The sequence below is a fragment of the Vespa mandarinia genome, chromosome 2 (assembly GCF_050613455.1).
Source record: "Vespa mandarinia isolate Hongniang chromosome 2, ASM5061345v1, whole genome shotgun sequence".
In the NCBI taxonomy this organism is placed as follows: Eukaryota; Metazoa; Arthropoda; class Insecta; order Hymenoptera; family Vespidae; genus Vespa; species Vespa mandarinia.
This window is the reverse complement of record NC_140811.1, coordinates 1,670,268-1,684,869: the sequence shown is the minus strand read 5'-3', so window position 1 is coordinate 1,684,869 and position 14,602 is coordinate 1,670,268. Positions and strand designations below refer to the sequence as shown.

The following is a 14,602-nucleotide window of genomic DNA, read 5'->3' as shown; positions in this document are numbered from 1 at the left end:
GCTGCAACCAGTCAGGGGTTGCAATACCGGAGTTCGCCTAAGCTCTCGAAGATGAATGCGTCTGAGTATACCGCACCCTCCAACGATTCCAACGATGACCCTGCCTTTTTTTTTCCATATTGAATTATTCAACCAATACTTAAATGTTTTTCTTCTTTCTCTTTTGTTTCTTTTCTTTTTGTTTTTTTTTTGTTTTTTTGTTTTTTTGTTTTTTTACGCGAATCTCTTCTTTTTCCTCGCAAAAATATTTTTCACTGTCGGCTAATCTAAACTAAGTTATTAAAAGAAAAAAGAAGAGGTATGTATAAAAAAAAAAAAAAAAAAAAAAGAAGAACAAAGAAAAAAAAAGGAAGGAAAACAAAGAAAAAGATCGAAAGAAAATAATCTGTAAGATTACTGATTCCAAGTGAGAAATTAAACGATTCAATTTATCGGCCGTAAATGCATGATGAATTATGGATCAAGAAAGCTATCTGAATTTTTTCAAAACTAGTCCGTTAACGATGTCGACATTAATTTCGTACCACGATAAGACTGTCGTGTGTTCATGACGTTTCGTTCTTGAGCATAATATTAATGCGTTATTTTCCAGATGAATGAGTAACTCCGTTAGGTAAAGACGGAACACGATAAAGGTGCGATGACGAGGAGAGCTGTGGGAAAACCGCATTGCGGCTTTCGATTATCTCTCGGCTTTCTCTCTCTCTCTCTCTCTCTCTCCCTCTCTCTCGCTCTCTCTCTCTCTCTCTCACTCTCTCTTTCTCTCACACACTCTTTCTTTTGCTCCTCCTTACTCGGAACAGACCAAAATGAAGAAGCCATTGAATTTCCGGAAGACAAAGGAACCACATATTGTGTTGTGCCACAGTATACGGAACCGGGCTGTCAACAATGAAAGTACCAGGATGATCGCCTTGCAATCTATGGAAATCGAATAGCTGTGCGATCAGGCGCGAATTTCAAATTCCGCTTTTATCCTCCTTTTGCGGTTCTTTCGCAAATCGGAAGTGATCGTTACAAACGATATCTATAAAATTCTCTTTAAGCAATTTCAATTTTATCATATCAAACGAATTAACGAATCAATTTATATTCTTAAAAAAAATTGTCTATCTCTAAAAGATTATACATGTATTTATGTATGATAGATCATAAATGATTGTAATCGAGATGAGTAATAAAATATTTCTTCGAAATTAATATCTAACGATATATTAAACTTTTTTTTTGTTTTCATTAGATTGAATTACACGTAAAATGATAGGGATAAATTTTTTAATTATGTAATTACGTAAAAAAAAAAAAAAAAAAAAAAAAAGAAGAGAAAGAAAAACAAAATAAATAAAAAAAATATATATATAATAGAAAAAAAATTATACAGTAGTTTAAAATCGCTATATAGAGAAAAGTTAAACGTCAGGTGAACGATTATCTGAGTTAGCTGAGTGCTTGTCGGTCATCGTCATCGTCGGAGACTCTCGGTTAACACGCAATGGAAATCAATCGGTCCAGCTGGTGCGTGATTCATCAGAGAAATATGAGAGAGAAAGAGACGAAGCGATAAAAGAAGATCGAGGTGACTTCACTCTGGATTCAGCTACAATCCTTAACTTGTTTCAACAAATTAACGAGAGTATCGGGATCATAAATCCGTAAACTTAACGATCAATGAGTATACACACTCGAAACACGATCTTCGATATTTTCGATCTCTACCAATTTGCTTCTATGTATGTACGTACACGTATGCAAGGAGAGAATATTCATGTAGATTGTAACATGCTCCCGATCGTAAAAGCTATTGAATGATTAATCGAACGACGACCATTAAATCTTTACAAGATTGGAATTGCATTTTTTATGAGAGTGCACTCGAGTAACGAAAAAAAAAATAAAAATAAAAAGAAAAAGAAAAAGAAAAAGAAATGAAAAATGAAAAGTAAAAAATAAAAAAAAAAAAAGAAACAAAGTTGAGCTTGCAATTCGTCGATTCGAATCCAGACGAACGTTTTCCAATTCATAAAACTTAAATGAAAATAAATATTGGCATCTATGACATCTTTTTTCTTTTTATTATTAAAAATACATTTCCTCGCGATACGTTTTGTTATCTGACTCATAAACTTGACGAGAAATACCAAACGACGTTGACGTAACGCAAACGAGATTGTATACATAAAAAATAAATAGTATTTTATTATATATTTTCGATCTCGGTCGTTATCACAAGCATATACATACATACATACATACATATATACATAGATATATACATACATAAATACATACATATGTATATCGATATATAAATTAGTACGTATATATATATATATATATCAGGCATATGTTCAAGTATAGTATCGTATCCTATAAATCTATTACTAATCGATAACCGATCGTAAATAGGATACTTAAGATCGATTTTCTTTAATTCGCGAAATAGCATTAAGTTTATTAATAGAACATTCAAGCTTGAAATCTTGTATATATGTATATGTGTGTATATGTATATGTCGCCGAGATGTATAAGATTGGTTGCGGGTTCTTGGAACACGATCCTCAAGCATGACTAATATTACGATCAGATAGAATTGTTAATACCTGCTCGCTATTAAGCATGCAAAACTAAGAGTTAAACTCTGACGTTTAAAGAAGAACTTCGTGAGTCGAATCGCTACTCACGAGGATGTGCATTTTCAAAGAATCTTCATAGCACATAACACGAACAAGTTGTCGACTTTCTAAAGAGGAAAAAAAAAAAATAAAAAACTCACGTTGAAGAGAGAATCCTACGCGAGTATCCTTCGCGAAAGTCCTTGAGAAAAAGGATAAATGATACGCACTTTCGTTCCGGAAGGAAGATCTAATTTTTCTTCCAAGGACTTTTACTTTTTTTCTTTTTTTCTTTTCTTTTCTTAAAAGAGAAACATCCTCCATTTTTTGGAGAACGAAAAGATGTTCAAAGGCGGCACACCCGAACTCGATTATCTTCGAATTCAAGATAGTTATTTGATCCAGCGCAAAGAAAAGATACGAAACGTTGATACGGCAAGCAATTTACACCTCTTTCGATTGGATGCGAGCGAACGGGGCCTAACGACAAAAAGAGGGCTTCTGGAAGACCATTAGGCCGAGTTTACGAAAGGAAAAAAAGAGAAAGGAAGAAAAAAAGAAAGAAAGAAAGAAAGAAAGAAAAAAAGAAAAACAGGAAAAAAAAGAATGAAAAAGCAAAGAAAAAAGAATCATTCCTATTTCTGTACCGTATACGTGCTGCAAGATTTATTTCAATGTCTTGTTTTAAGATATTAGAGAATCTCTGGAGTACATCCAGAAAACATACTACATATATATTCTATCTCTGTCTCTTTTCTAAACTACATATACATTCTCAATGCATCTGGAAAGACGAAAGAGAAATCGTGTTAATTGCACTAACGAGACTGGTATAACAGTGCATACAAGCTTTCTATTGCTCGATCAAAGTTTACCGAGTATGACACCTGTCTTACGTCCATCCTTGCTAACGGACACAATGTGTTACGTGCAACATTAATCCTGAACTCGTCGTATTTAGAAGAAGAGGAAGGCTTCTTAGCCGGTTTCACCGATGACGACGGCTGTTCTCCTCGCGCTATGGGTATCATACATCATCGCCTTGGTGACAGCCACGAGAGAATAACGAGAGAGAGAGAGAGAGAGAGAGAGAGAGAGAGAGAGAGAGAGAGAGAGAGAGAGAGAAAGAGAGAGAGAGAGAGAGAGAAGAAGACGAAGAAACGTTCTTAGCAAGCCAAAAGTCTTCTCTTAAAGCATGAGCAAGACAGACGAAAACAAAGCGAGTCTAATCATTAGGACTTATGCAAATGACAGACATAAGATATTAACTGAAACAATGGAGGATGATTTTATTTTATTTAAAAAAATTTCGAACGAATTAACGAAAATTATTATTAATTTTTCTTTCGATAAATTAAAATATTAGATATTTCATTTTTCTTTTTAAGATATTCTTTTTCTCTTTTTTATTTATTCTTTTCTTTTTTTTTTTTTTTTTTTTTTTTTAGTTCGTCCCTAACACAATTAATTGACGATAACGATCAATTAAAAGGATCCACGAAAAGGCAGATGTGCCATGAGTCGATATTTTCGAATCACCTCGTTGTTCCTCTCCACTCGACTCGTCGAACGTGATCACGATACGTTTATCCATACTAAATGTTCCACTTTAGTCCACTTACGTATGTACATAGATCGGTTGACGATCGAGGAAAAATTGCTCGGTGTATTACTCATGGTATATCGGAAGTTGCGTGGCATTTTTTGTTCTTCTCCTTCTCCTTCTTCTTCTTCTTCTTCTTCTTCTTCTTCTTCTTCTTCTTCTCTTCTACTTCTGCTTCTTTTGCTTTTTCTTTCTTTTTTTTTTTTTTTTTTTTTTTTTTCGAATAGGATTATCCTCTCCGTATATGAAAAGTGATCACGTATCATCGATTATCGTTCAGCGAAGAAATCGAAGATAGTAATTATAAACGAGAAATTTATATATATATATATACACGCACACACATATATATATATAAATGTGTATATATGTACGTAATATATAAATGTATAGGTGGGTTGTCTTATGTTAGATCGGAGAAGAAGCACCGTGGGCGGGCGAATTGTGATCCTTCTTAAAGATCACCCTTCCTTATTATAAGTACCCTTCTTTGGAGAAGACGATATGGTATTGCGAGTTCTCAAAAAGTCCTTGAGAAAAATTTGTAGGAAGATATCGCGCGTGCGGGTGGTCTACTCCCTTACACCCTTTCCCCACCAATCCTGCTTCCTCTCTCACTGTTCCGCCCTTTTTTCTTTTTCTTTTTTTTTTTTTTTTTTTTTTTTTTATAAAGTATAACACGTACTTCAAAAGTAACTATACGTACTCGTGATTCGATCGATTTCTTTTCCTTTTTTCTTTCTTCTTTTTCCTTTTTTCTTTTCTCTCTTTTTCCTTTTTTTTTTTTTCTTTTTCCCCCACAAAGACCGCAGTTTTGTAATATATATAAAAATTCGCGCGAAAGAAAAATTCTATTTATAACGAATGGAAATACGAATTTTATTTAAAGACTATGAAATACGAAAGAAAGTCCTTTGTGATTGATACATTGAGTATAATACTCGAAAAAAAAAAAAAAAAGGATCCCGTGAAAGGGACATCCAGGACAATTACACGGATGTACCAGTATTATTGATTTGTAAATTCTTTCCTACCTATTGTATATCTACAACAATGCGTATACTATCAACTTGGAATAGAACGCGAAGAAATATTTTTTTCTTTTTTTCTTTCTTTTTTTTTTTCTTTTTTTTTCTTTTTTTCTTTTTTTCGAAACGTGAATGAACCTGGGAGCGACCTACTAAAGACTCAGAAAAACTTTGCCAATCCTTTGACAACGGTCCAGGACCGTAACCAAGTATCTTAAAATCTATCTGGACCTTTTGGAAATTCGAAGAGCGACGATACACTCTCATACATTCGAATAAAACTTTGCCAGGTAGTAGGCTTACCTGCGCTCACTTTTCTACGTTATTGTATATCCTTATGCTTGTTCTATGAGTGAGAATGTTTCCAAAAAAAAAAAGAAAAAAAAAAAAATAAAAGAACATCTACGATTTTCTTTCTTATCGAAGGTTAAGTTTGCCATAGTTTATTTCGAGAATCTTCTTGCACTCATTTCTCTCTTCTCGAAATGTTTCTTTTTCTTATTCCTTTCTTTTAAAATCTCAAGAATTTCAAGAATATATATATATATATATGTATCCACATATATTATAAAAGTTTTAAAAATTTTACTAAAATATCTCTCCTATCTGAAAAAATAAAAAAGAAAAAAAAAGAAAAAAAATTCAATCGAATAAATTAACGATGGTTTCATTGCCTCGATCGTCTCTCTTCCAAGTTCAATTCATTTTTATCTTATCGCGGGGTTACTCCGCGACAAAGATGATACATAATGATGAATAACTATGTAAAGATATTCACGAATAGTTTCGTTATAGTACTTAAAAATTTTATATAAGAATCCGTGACGCTTTATCGCATGTTCCATAAATAAAATCTACGTTTGATCGATGGTTAAGAACGTATCTCAGAACGGAAATAAACACAGCGTGATCACACGCAAGTTATATTATAAGACACGAAAGAGAAGCAGCCTGTTTTCAAACTTTGGAATATCTACGTCAACGAACGTTATTAATAATTTTAAAAATATGGATATAAAAACGTTAGAAAATATGAAGAAATCGAGAGCGTAACAGGGCTACGCGGGGAGTTCAACAATCCGAATCGCCTATGAGAATGCATCGTTGCAAGCTATGTTATAATTCCAAGCATCGCGTGGTTAAGTATAATGCTGCACTCCGTACTTCCGATACCGTTCCTACGGAACATATCGCTTAACGTCATCGCTCTGCATTTTCGTTTTCCGTTCCTCGGAGGAACGACCGTATGAGGAATGTTTTTCCTGCCCGTTGTCATTACAAATAATATCGATGGCAATAATTAATTGCAATAATAGAATAATTAAAAAGGAGCATAAAATAATAAATACAAGAATATAATAATAAATATAAAATAATAAATAAACTAATCGAAGTGTCAAATAAAAATCCATAGAAAAAGGATTTAAGTATACTCACTTTGACAATAAATATTATTGGCGAAGATTAAAGGTATCAGAACGAATCCAATAATCATCTTGACGGTAATGATTTCTCCAAATGATTCCAAATGCGATGTGTTAAGAGTTTAATGTTCTTCTTGTAAATTTTCTAAGATTAGAAATCGTCGTAAAGCAAATGCAATAACTCGGAACGTCCTCCGAAAAATTCCGAGACGGAAACAAAACTGGCCGTCTTCGAGCGAGATAAGCAAACCGGGAGTGGGGCGCATCGAACGCGAGCTTTTCCACAGAGCTCTATCGCAACTTTGGAGCCGTCTGGAAGAAGATCGGTTCTGTTCTTTGAGTTAGTCTCGCGACTAGACGCGTCTCTCTTCGACGAGCGTGACTCCCTCCCTCTCCTCCCTTCCTTCCTTCCTTTCTTTCTTTCTTTCTTTCTTTCTTTCTTCTTTCCTTCCTTCCTTTGCTTCTGTTTCTTCGGATAACGCACGGTGAATCGGAGCGTGTAGCACTTTCCACCGTGAATTTTATCGCGAGCCGTCCGGTACACCGTTTCGCGCTCTACCGGTCAACCAGTCAACGTTTTTTTCTTTTTCTTTTTCTTTTTTTAGCTTTTCTCAAAATCTTCGACTTATCTTTTTCTATTTCTCTTATAAAAATTCTCTCCTATTTTCCTTCTAATATTCCACCGCAATAATTTCTAACAATTCTCTTTCCACTAGATAATTTCTCTTCCCTTCTCTAACAACTTAACTGTCAAACTTGACGTGTTAATGATGGAGAAAAAAAAAAAGTAAAAAAAGGAAAGAAGAGAGAATGAAAAAAAAAAAAAACAAAAAAAAAAGAAAGATCAAAAATCTACTCAAACGTATATTCGAGTGAGAAAAAAAATCTTTCTCTTTTTTTCTTGCTAAATCGATCGTACTGAGAGAGAATAAAATCAAACGATAATAATATTCGTTTTAATAAATAATAATTCGCGACGTGCAAAGTACTAAAGTACGAGCGTCCGCAAATTCGCGATCCGCTTCTAACGGCGGCTCGCAAGCGAATACCGCTGAGAGCACGATACTCTTCCGAGTTCCGTGCCGGCATAGGTGCGCTCTTCCCCCTCCACGTTACACCAGCAGCCGAATCCTACTACCCCCACTACCAAGTACTACCCCACACGAGACACCATCAGTCGCCGCCAAGGCGAGCATCTTGAAAGGAGTGTAGTCATTCTCGACCCTCCATCGAGTTTCCTCTTCATGTTTCCTTTTTCGCTTTTATTCTTTTCATCCCCATGCACACGTACAAATGCACATTATTATTGAGCACTTCGAATGAGAAACTTAATAATACCGAATTTTTTCTAGATAAAAACTTTTCTTCTTTTTTTTTTTTTCTTTTTCTTTAAATTATGTTCCGACAAATCGTTGAACTTTTTCTATTCGTCCTTCTGAAACAAATGAAAAATTATTACTACGAAAAAATTTTCTAATCATCCGTTTTTATATATAACGCATTATTGTAGTTCATGAGAATTTTGGAATATGATTGGAATATGATGATGTTTATAAATAATCATGAAGCTATACGTATTATAGGACCGATCCATGAATGAATGAATGAATGAATGAATGAATGAATGAATGAAAGAATGAATGAATTGAATGAATGAATGAACACTCGACGGCGCATGCGCGCCATACGAGATTCCATTCTCATTCCAATACCAGTTCCATTCCCATTCTTTTACCCTTTTACACAGCAGCATGTCTGGTGAATGCACAACGGGAATAGAATCCGTAAAAAGGTTCATTCTACGGACCATTGAGAGAAGGTTTTCTCAAACGTCGTGTCCGTTCACGTGATAGGTTTCAAAACGAAACCTCTTTAATTCGAAGACTTAAATCGAATTGAATTTTTCGAATGAGAAATTGGTTTGGTTATATTTTGTTTTTATCAAGTTCGATTCATATTCTAAAATTCCCACGGTAGTTAATGTTAGTACTCATTCTCTTCTATAAGATTATAAAAGAGTAACTTAAAGAATGTGGTAAAAACGTGAAAGAACAATTGCAATTCTATTTGAATTTATCAAGATACAATCGCTTTTGGCAGAGGAATCTAACTCGAAGAGATTTCAATCTTTACAAAGCATCTATCCATATATTTCATATATAAAAATATATTCAAAAACGCACCTCTTTGATATTCAACTAACGTAGACACAGGTACGACGCAAACGGGACTCCAAACTCGTTTAACTTGACAACTCACTGTTTTGTCAATGAAATAGCGTCGTGTTTTTCTTAGAAAAATGTCTTCCTCGCAGCAGGATACAGTGATTGCATTTTTTCGACCAGGTACATCAATGTTATCGCTTGGATCGATCTTTCTGCAAAGTAATCTTACTTTTTTTCTACGTCAAGAGATAAAACAAAAGAACATTAATGTTAATATTAAATTTAATAATTAAGATTGACATTGATTATATAATATCCGAAATAATATCGCAAGATAAACTTTTCCTTTCATTTTATTATTAAGAATATTTGCCAATTTTAAATCCCGTTTGAAAGGATAAAAAAAATTTTACTTACAATCTATATACATCACGTATGCATCTTGTTTGCGCGTCATCGAGTCTTGGTAATGACTTAAATCGCCTTAAAACAAACAACTTGATATCTTGATTTAAGAGGCTCGAACCCACCTCACGCAGGCATAGCACGCATCTGCTGTACGCCAAGCCCTTATCTGAATCGCTTCAACGCCCTCTGGCGCCCATTAAGTCCACAGGAATGAAATAATCAGCTCGAGCCAATTCGGGACCAATTATGCGCGTGCCGGAATGAGGTACCCTTACAAAGGGCTCCGAAGTTAAAGATTGATGTAGGTAGTAGGCCAAGACCCAATTCATGAATTCACGGGATCCACCTGGTCGTATTTTCTCATTACCGTTGTACCGTAGTAACGAAGGGTAGTCACGTGGTAAGCGCAGAACCATGTTTTTCCGATCGTTATTATAAAATATATCCTTTACAATAAATATCATCTTTATTTTCTTAAACGCATCTTCGTTAGATAGGCATAATAAATTTAGCGAACCATGTGAAATATAACGACGATGCCAAAATTATTTTGTCAAAATTCTCACGCCAAATAATTTTAAACGGACGAATTTTAATCGAGCGATTCTAAAAATTTTATAGAATCAATTATACGACCATATCTCTACGACCATTTTAATGCTAAAATATATCCTATTAAATTTATATTCATTAATTAATAATATCACCGTTTCTCTCTCTCTCTCTCTCTTTCTCTTAATTGAGATGTAACTCGCAAAGAAACGTAACGATTAGCATATGACTGTTTTACTTGTTGTCGGTCCCACGTAAATTCTGTCGCGTAAACTGAGACTCGTAAGGTCACTTCACTGAATATACATCATTGTTAACAAAATATTATTCTGCGATTCCGCTGGTCGATTACGTAAGAGACAGAGAGAGAGAGAGAGAAAGAGAGAGAGACAGACAGACAGAGAGAGAGAGAGAGAGAGAGAGAGGCAATTTAGTTGTTCTAGCGTCGTATTATGAATTTAAAGACGCAATATTATTTGTGACGACGAGACACGCATAGTTGTACTCTTTCCATGCTGTTACCCTGTTAAACGTGCGCGCACGTGTCCCTTGATATCTGCGCAACTATTCCGCGGGCTTGCAAGTTTTATGCTCGAGACAAACGTCATAACAACATTTTTCTTTACTTTGACATTGATCGTCATCATCGCAAAGCATTGGTAAATCGTACCAATCGTAAGATCGCGGACAATGCGATCTTAATGGCGGACAATGTTTCATTTTCTTCTTTTTCTCCCACGACGAATGAACTAAAGGATGCCAATGTGATTCTCCAAAATTAAACCAAAACCATGGTATTGAAAAAGATGGCCACATAGTATCCTTCCACATTTCACTTTTCCCATTTTGACAACAATAATATCGAAGATCGTGCGTTCTGCACCAATATCGGCATGATTTCGTTTCTCCAACGTAATAATAACTGATGAGAAAAAATAAAACGATTTTAAGGCTTCCATCGTCGCTCCACATATTGTAAAAATTCTGAAACAATTGTGTAATCGATTAGATTTATTGATTATAAATATTATTAATCAAAAAATGAACAAAAATAAAGATATTTAATCTTATCAATAATTCGAACAAAAAGAATATATATATATATATATATATATATATATATATATATACGTATATATAATATAAAAATGTCAAAGAACTTACCTAAGATGGAACATGCGACACACTGTTTACACTTATGGTTACGCACGGCTTCTTATACCTGAGCAAAAGAAATTGCGTTATTATATCTTTGACTATAATTATAAACATAAGTGACGGTAAAAATGTATTGCCCATTATTTAATACTACGGCATACATATTCCTTCGTACGAATTTAAATATAGCACATCTGCAAAAGAGAGAAATTCTATGACAGGCAATATTTTTATATTGTTTCGTGAAATTACATGGGTGAAAGAAATTACATGAGTGACAGTAAATGATGTAGCACACATCACCGTTCGTTGTAATATTAAACAACGACCAAGGAAACTACGAACTATCGACAGCTTTATAAGTAATAAACATTTCATATTTAATGTTTCATAAAGTAGATATCTCTTATAAGATAATTATTGGTTGGTGTAACGGCCACATACTCCATTTTCTATCGTTCTTTTTCTTTGTTTTTTTTTGTTTTCAGTAATACTGACCGCGTTCTTCGTTCATGTTTTTAAAATTCTAATATTATGTTTTATTATACGTCGATATATGATATTTATATAATATTCTTGAAACATTACCTTAGGATTAATTATTTATTAAAAACGAATCAATAAATATCTTTCTCTTGTAATAGTTTTCTTTAGAATAATAAATTAGTTCTAAAATTCGAACATATTAATTTACATACTCCATATTGATTTGTAGTTCTACGACGGAAGGATCGTGGCGCTGTAGGTAATGTACAATCGCATATAGAAAAATAAACGTAACTGTACATTTATACACGTGCTTCTGTCTCGGCGTTATTTTATTGTGCTTTATGAAAGAGGTTAAATTACAAAAATTATAAATAATATACAAAAGAAATTGTTGCCGAAAGATTTTGAATTTTTTATAGTCGTAAATTATTCTTGACAAATATATTTAGATAGAAATTTTATTTTGTTCTTATAATTTTATCAACATGGAAAATAAAGAACAATTTGATATATTTTTGGGTGGAACACAATCATTACCATATGATGTTTCTATTATGAAATTAGCTGCTGCAAGAGCTAGCGAAATTGCAGCAATGACTCATGCCATAGGTAATTGATTATTTTATTAATTTTGATGGTATTATTTTATATGTGTAAGTATTATTTTTTTTTTGTTGTAGAGAATCCTCAACAATCAAAATTGGTCTTTCAAAAGCTTCCCATACATATGCGTAGACGAGTTATGTCACATAATGTCAAAAGATTGCCAAGGAGATTACGGGAAGCACATTTAAATCAAATGATCAAGTCCGGTTTACCACCAAAAAATAAAAGGCCTTCACGTAAATATCGCAGACGTCCATCCAATTTACTTCTAGAATACAATCGAAGACAACGAAAAAAAGCTTGGTTAGAAACTCATATATGGCATGCAAAACGATTTCATATGGTTGAACAATGGGGATATAGAATCGCTGATTTTGCGAATGATAAATGCTTTAAAGCAAATTATCGTGCCATTAGAAAACATTGTTTGATACAAGATCTTTCTTATTATGCTTGTATTGAAATAATTGGACCGGAAAATATTTTAAAAGAAACTTTGAAATCACATTGCAATCCAAATGAATTAACATTTGGTGCAAAGGTATACATTAATGGTACAAGAGAAGGTACATTAATGTTTTTCAAGAAAAATAGTTTTCCATTGTTTCCCATAGGGAATGTACACTTTCTATGGAAATCTGATAATTGTGATCAAAGAACCATTTGGATTTGGGTTCATCCAGCATTTTATGATGATATTTTATTTGATATTATGTCCAGTTTTAAATTTAATTCCTGTATTATTGAAGACGAAGGATCAACATCATTTAATCAATTACAAAATTCTTATAGCAATGAAAGTAATTGTCGATTGAATTTATTGAAAGGTACTTTGAATAGATTTAGACTCTGTGGTCCATTGACGTTAGACGTGTTAACGAATACATTTAAATTACCCAATATTAAACAAAATTTATCAACAATAATTGAATCAAAAATGGATTGTGATGATGTTACAGAAGATAAAAAAGATTCTCTTGACATTAAGGATACATGGTATAAAGATTATTATAGCGATCAAAAGAATTTCAAAACTTTTAAAATCCAAGAGAAATTGTGGCAGACATTACAATCATTAAATTCTCCTCATCAATTACCACGAAATATGGTCTTGGGATTCACTGTTTTAGATCCACGTTTTTATTTACCTGAAAAAAGAACAAAACCACAGAAACAAGTTACAGATTCTGAAACAATAACTATGCCATTGGCAGATTCAAATGATAGTCCAATATGGGATAAAAATATGCGTCAGAAAATTAGTAAATCATATCTATCCAATATTATAATTAATAAATTAAGAAGCAACAATTTAGTTCCTGGTGTAAGCAATGATAATCAATTTAATGAAGATGTAATTGCAAAAATTCCTATACTCGTTATTCAAAAACCTGGTAATTGTAATACAGGTTTGTGTAAATTTCATAACAAATATAATATTTGATAATATCAAGAATCTTTATTACTATGAACTTTTATTAATAGGTTTAGCTTCGGGTATTGATATCATTATACCATCAGGATGGGCAATGGCATTCTGGCTTGGTTTCATATATCGTTGTACAAGGGTCGGAGCTCTGAGAGAAACAAAATCAATAGTATTTGAAACTGCTATTACAAATTCACCAGACATTAATGAACCCGATACACTTGCTTATAATAGAGAAGCTCTTTCTACAAAAGAATATTGGAAAGAAAAATATTTTCGATATCCACCTAATAGACGAGTTAATTTTATAAAATTGGGTATTTCTAGTCCTTTCTTTTGCGAATGGCATATTTTAATGAAGGAATGGTCAGGCATGAATGATTTTTATGTTTTAAGGAATCGAACTACATTGATACAATTACAAACAAATCTTTCTTCTTTTGAATTAAAGAAAAGCAAAAATAAACGTAAAATTCCTGCTTCTAAGATTACTTTGGATAATGCATTAAATAATGAAAATTGTTTAATACGCGTTAGAATATCTATTTTAAATAAGGGCAATCCAAAAATGTTTGCTATAATATGTGCACCAACAGATGAAGATTTAGAGAGATTGAAACATGATAAACGTTGGTCAGGACCAGTAGAAAAAATAAATAAAGATCCAAATGAAAGTCTGCGAAAAATGTTACGAAAGAATCATTTGTTATTGTTAAAACGATATAGAAGACAAAGAATACGTCATAAAAAAGCATTGGAAAAGACAATAAGTGATGCATTTGAAGAAAATGCAAACAAAGTAAATTACAACATTGAAATAAGAAATTTAAGGCAGAACTTATTGAAAAAAAGTCGTAAAGTAATATTGGAACATTCATACAAAATGTCTAAACTTTATTTACCGGATTGTACAGAAGTACGAAATTCATGTAAAAGAGAAATAATGGGATATATAACATTAGGAAATTTTTCTTTTAGCGAGGCTAAAGGCATTGGAATAGGTTATGTTACAATACAATCTGTGATTGCAATGATTGCCAGAGAAAGTAATATTGTTCTTATTAGGAATAATCGGTCAAGACAATATAGGGCAGCTCGTTTAGAAATATTATTTAATTAATTAATTA

At 33.0% G+C, this 14,602-nt stretch overlaps 2 protein-coding genes across 2 annotated transcripts in view; one reads left to right on the top strand and one right to left on the bottom strand.

Annotated features, from left to right (window-relative positions):
- Window positions 1-7,719, bottom strand: part of LOC118451449 (uncharacterized) — a 45,081-nt gene extending 37,362 nt beyond the window's left edge. The window contains exon 1 of the mRNA XM_035888001.2: window positions 6,682-7,719. Within this exon, the coding sequence (XP_035743894.1) occupies window positions 6,682-6,739 (58 nt within the window). The 5' untranslated portion in view covers window positions 6,740-7,719. The remainder of the gene's footprint in view (window positions 1-6,681) is intronic.
- Window positions 7,720-11,722: 4,003 nt separating this feature from the next.
- Pop1 (POP1 ribonuclease P/MRP subunit) lies at window positions 11,723-14,595 on the top strand. Its single transcript, XM_035887999.2, has 3 exons — window positions 11,723-12,049; window positions 12,121-13,455; window positions 13,532-14,595. The coding sequence occupies exons 1-3, from the start codon at window positions 11,926-11,928 to the stop codon at window positions 14,593-14,595; spliced, it is 2,523 nt and encodes an 840-aa protein (XP_035743892.2). The 5' UTR covers window positions 11,723-11,925.
- Window positions 14,596-14,602: the final 7 nt, after the last annotated feature.

Bases quoted from the DNA above. Each gene is read 5' to 3' on its own strand.
- Pop1 (XM_035887999.2), top strand. From the start codon at position 11,926: ATGGAAAATAAAGAACAATTTGATATATTTTTGGGTGGAACACAATCA. The intron at 12,050-12,120 runs GTAATTGATTAT...TTTTTGTTGTAG, and splicing joins AGCAATGACTCATGCCATAG to AGAATCCTCAACAATCAAAA. The intron at 13,456-13,531 runs GTTTGTGTAAAT...TTTTATTAATAG, and splicing joins ACCTGGTAATTGTAATACAG to GTTTAGCTTCGGGTATTGAT.